Source organism: Nestor notabilis, unplaced genomic scaffold, assembly GCF_000696875.1.
Source record: "Nestor notabilis isolate BGI_N333 unplaced genomic scaffold, ASM69687v1 scaffold17243, whole genome shotgun sequence".
Lineage (NCBI taxonomy): Eukaryota > Metazoa > Chordata > Aves > Psittaciformes > Psittacidae > Nestor > Nestor notabilis.
This window is the reverse complement of record NW_009921640.1, coordinates 1,713-4,329: the sequence shown is the minus strand read 5'-3', so window position 1 is coordinate 4,329 and position 2,617 is coordinate 1,713. Positions and strand designations below refer to the sequence as shown.

At 49.4% G+C, this 2,617-nt stretch overlaps 1 protein-coding gene across 1 annotated transcript in view; it reads right to left on the bottom strand.

Moving 5' to 3' along the window:
• The window catches only part of MTHFR (methylenetetrahydrofolate reductase (NAD(P)H)), a 7,531-nt gene extending 5,189 nt beyond the window's left edge, over positions 1-2,342 (bottom strand). Inside the window, 4 exon segments of the mRNA XM_010011244.1 lie at positions 1-109; positions 278-388; positions 682-920; positions 2,034-2,342. The exon segment at positions 1-109 is cut by the window's left edge and continues 1 nt beyond it. Coding sequence (XP_010009546.1) covers positions 1-109; positions 278-388; positions 682-920; positions 2,034-2,275 — 701 coding nt within the window. The 5' untranslated portion in view covers positions 2,276-2,342.
• Positions 2,343-2,617: the final 275 nt, after the last annotated feature.

Below are 2,617 nucleotides of genomic sequence, written 5' to 3'. Positions count from 1 at the left end.
CGGAAGAAAAGCTGTGTAATGATGAAGTCTGCCCCAGCAAAGACTTTCTCCTTCAGGTGCCTCAAGTCTGCCTCATAGCTCTCTGCTTCAGGATGGCCCTTGGGGTAGCCTTTGGGGAGAAAGGAGTAGTGAAACTCTGGTGGTAGGGACAATACATTAGAAATCAATGCTGCCAATCTGATTGTGCTGTCCCAGCCCAGGTCCAGAGAGGGACTGAGCTGATGTCCCTGTCTCAGACTTAGACCCTACCCCACACTCTGCAATGAAGGATATTTACCTGCCACACAGATATCAAAGTAATCATCAAATTCATTGCGAATGTGCTTAACCAGGTCAACAGCATAGTTGAAACCATCTACTTCTTCTTCCCACTCCTCACCAGCAGGATCTGAAGAGAGAACAAATCCACAGCTCTCCAACTGTTTGCTGGACTCAGATCTGCAAGTTTCATAAAACCTCCTGCTTTCAAAAGGAGGGCAAAGAGATGAGACCCCCAAGCTTGCAGTTTTACCCATGGACTGCTTTTGTCTACCCTTGAGCTGGAGGGTATCAAGTGAAACGCAGTCTCAATATTTAATTCCCACAGTGGAAGGAGCCTCTAAATCTTACTTCTCCATTTCCACCCTGGAATTGAATGCAATAGCAATGCAGCTCTAGGCATAGCATGACAAAAGGATTCACCTCCACGCAACGCCATGATGTTCTTCAACCCAAGCCTCTTGGCCTTCTGCAGATGCCCTGTGATATCATCCCTAGTCTGATTGCAGCATGTCATGTGCAGGATCGTCTCCAGGCCACAGTAGTTGACTGCAGTGTTGGCAATAATCATGGAAGAGGTTTCCTTGTCAGATCCTGGATCCCCTGCAGGGTGCCATGTCACATCAATGAAGAGTGGACCACCTGCTCCCATGCGGTCAAACCTGTGGATTTTAGAGCTGCATTAGCCTACCAGGCAGCCAACTCCCCTCTTTATGCCTGGGATATCTTGCTTGCTGCTGGAATGCTAGCAACAGGCAGAGGGAGCTTGGATGACAGCAGCAGGAGAGACTAACAAAAGTGTTGAACTAGGAGCTTAGCAAGTGGCCAATGTTAATAAGGGAGGTCATCCTTTAAGGTTTTAGGAGAAAGAGCTGCCAATGTCTTTGAAGAGGCAACTTAAATGTTCTCTGTACAATAAACTTCCTCCCGTCATGTTCTATTAGACTGATATGTCTTCTGATAGACAGCAGTGCAAGTCCCATTCCTTTTGAGATGGGAGATTGTGCCGCAACCCACTGTTCCCAGCTTTAACTGTAGAGACCACAGATAAGAAAAGATGGACCAGATCTCTGTTGTGTTCCCAAGTGTGCCTAACAGAAGAGACAGAGGCTCCCCTAACTCATCTCTCTCCTGCTCTGGGTTGGAACAAGCCTTTCTGTTTAAAGTAAAACTGGCACTGGTATACAGCAGTTACAGAGTTATGGAACAGCCTCTTTTCCTCCTGGTGAGTACATGGTGGCTCCTGGGGGTTCCCACTGGGCTCCAGGATGACCTTTAACTCTGCTGAGAACTGTCACCTTTCATTTAGCATGGAAAAGGGGACACCTATTCAGAGGATAAAACTGTAGTAATAAAGAGGCACAAACCACAGTGGCTGGATGATTCTGAAAGCCAGTGGCATCTGTTCTACAGACTTTGGCACACTGCCCATCAAGGAATATTTTCTGCTCTTAGCAGGTACTTTTCTGCACCATTATCCCCCAGCACTCTGCTTCAGCCTGAGCGTGACAGTGGGGTTGCTCTATCTTCAGAGAGCGTCAAAGAGGGAAAACATCCTGGCCCCCTCAGCAACCCCACCATGACACTTAACTCTGTAGGGCCTCCAAGGAAGACAAATTACCTGGTGTCCATTACCTTCTAAGCACAGCCCCATTACCTGCTTCGTCACCTGGAAGGGGAGACAGAGCATGGGGCAGAGCCTGCCTCATTAGCTATTTCCCAGCCCTCCACCAAAGACACTCCATCTCTCCCTTCTCCCACCCTGCAGCCCTCACCTGGAGATGAGATTGACAGCAGCATTGGCTGTGCGTGGAGGGAAGAATTCCAGGGAGAACCACTTGTCTCCAGCGTCCTGGCGTCGACGCATCTTCTCCCGCAACCGCTCATGCCGGTCAGCATCGAGGACAGGGGTGGAGCAGCGCGAGCTGTCCTTGGAGCTCTCGCTCCCACTGCTGCTGCCACCATCAGACTTGGAGCTGGAGCTGGCACTGCAGGTATGCTGGGTCTCGTTGACCATGGTGAGCTCTCTGGACGAGGGTCACAGAAGGAATAGTGGGTACAAGGCAGGACACAGAACAAGGAGCAGGTACTGCTGGTGTGGGCAGCAGATAATGAAAAGGAAGCCTATGCCAAGGTCAGATGTTAATCATCACCAAGGAGTTCCTTTTGCCAGCCTTCACTGTATGCTGTAGTGGGGGAGCTGGTAAAAACATAATTGCAGAGGGTTTCATGCAGATCTGTGCTTGCTGGGTCACATTTGGATCTCAAAAGTCAGGTCAACATCACTTTTGCCCTGAGTGCAACTTAAGCCACGATTCTCATGTGCATCAGGTGACAGCCTCTTTGATCTTGTAGCCTT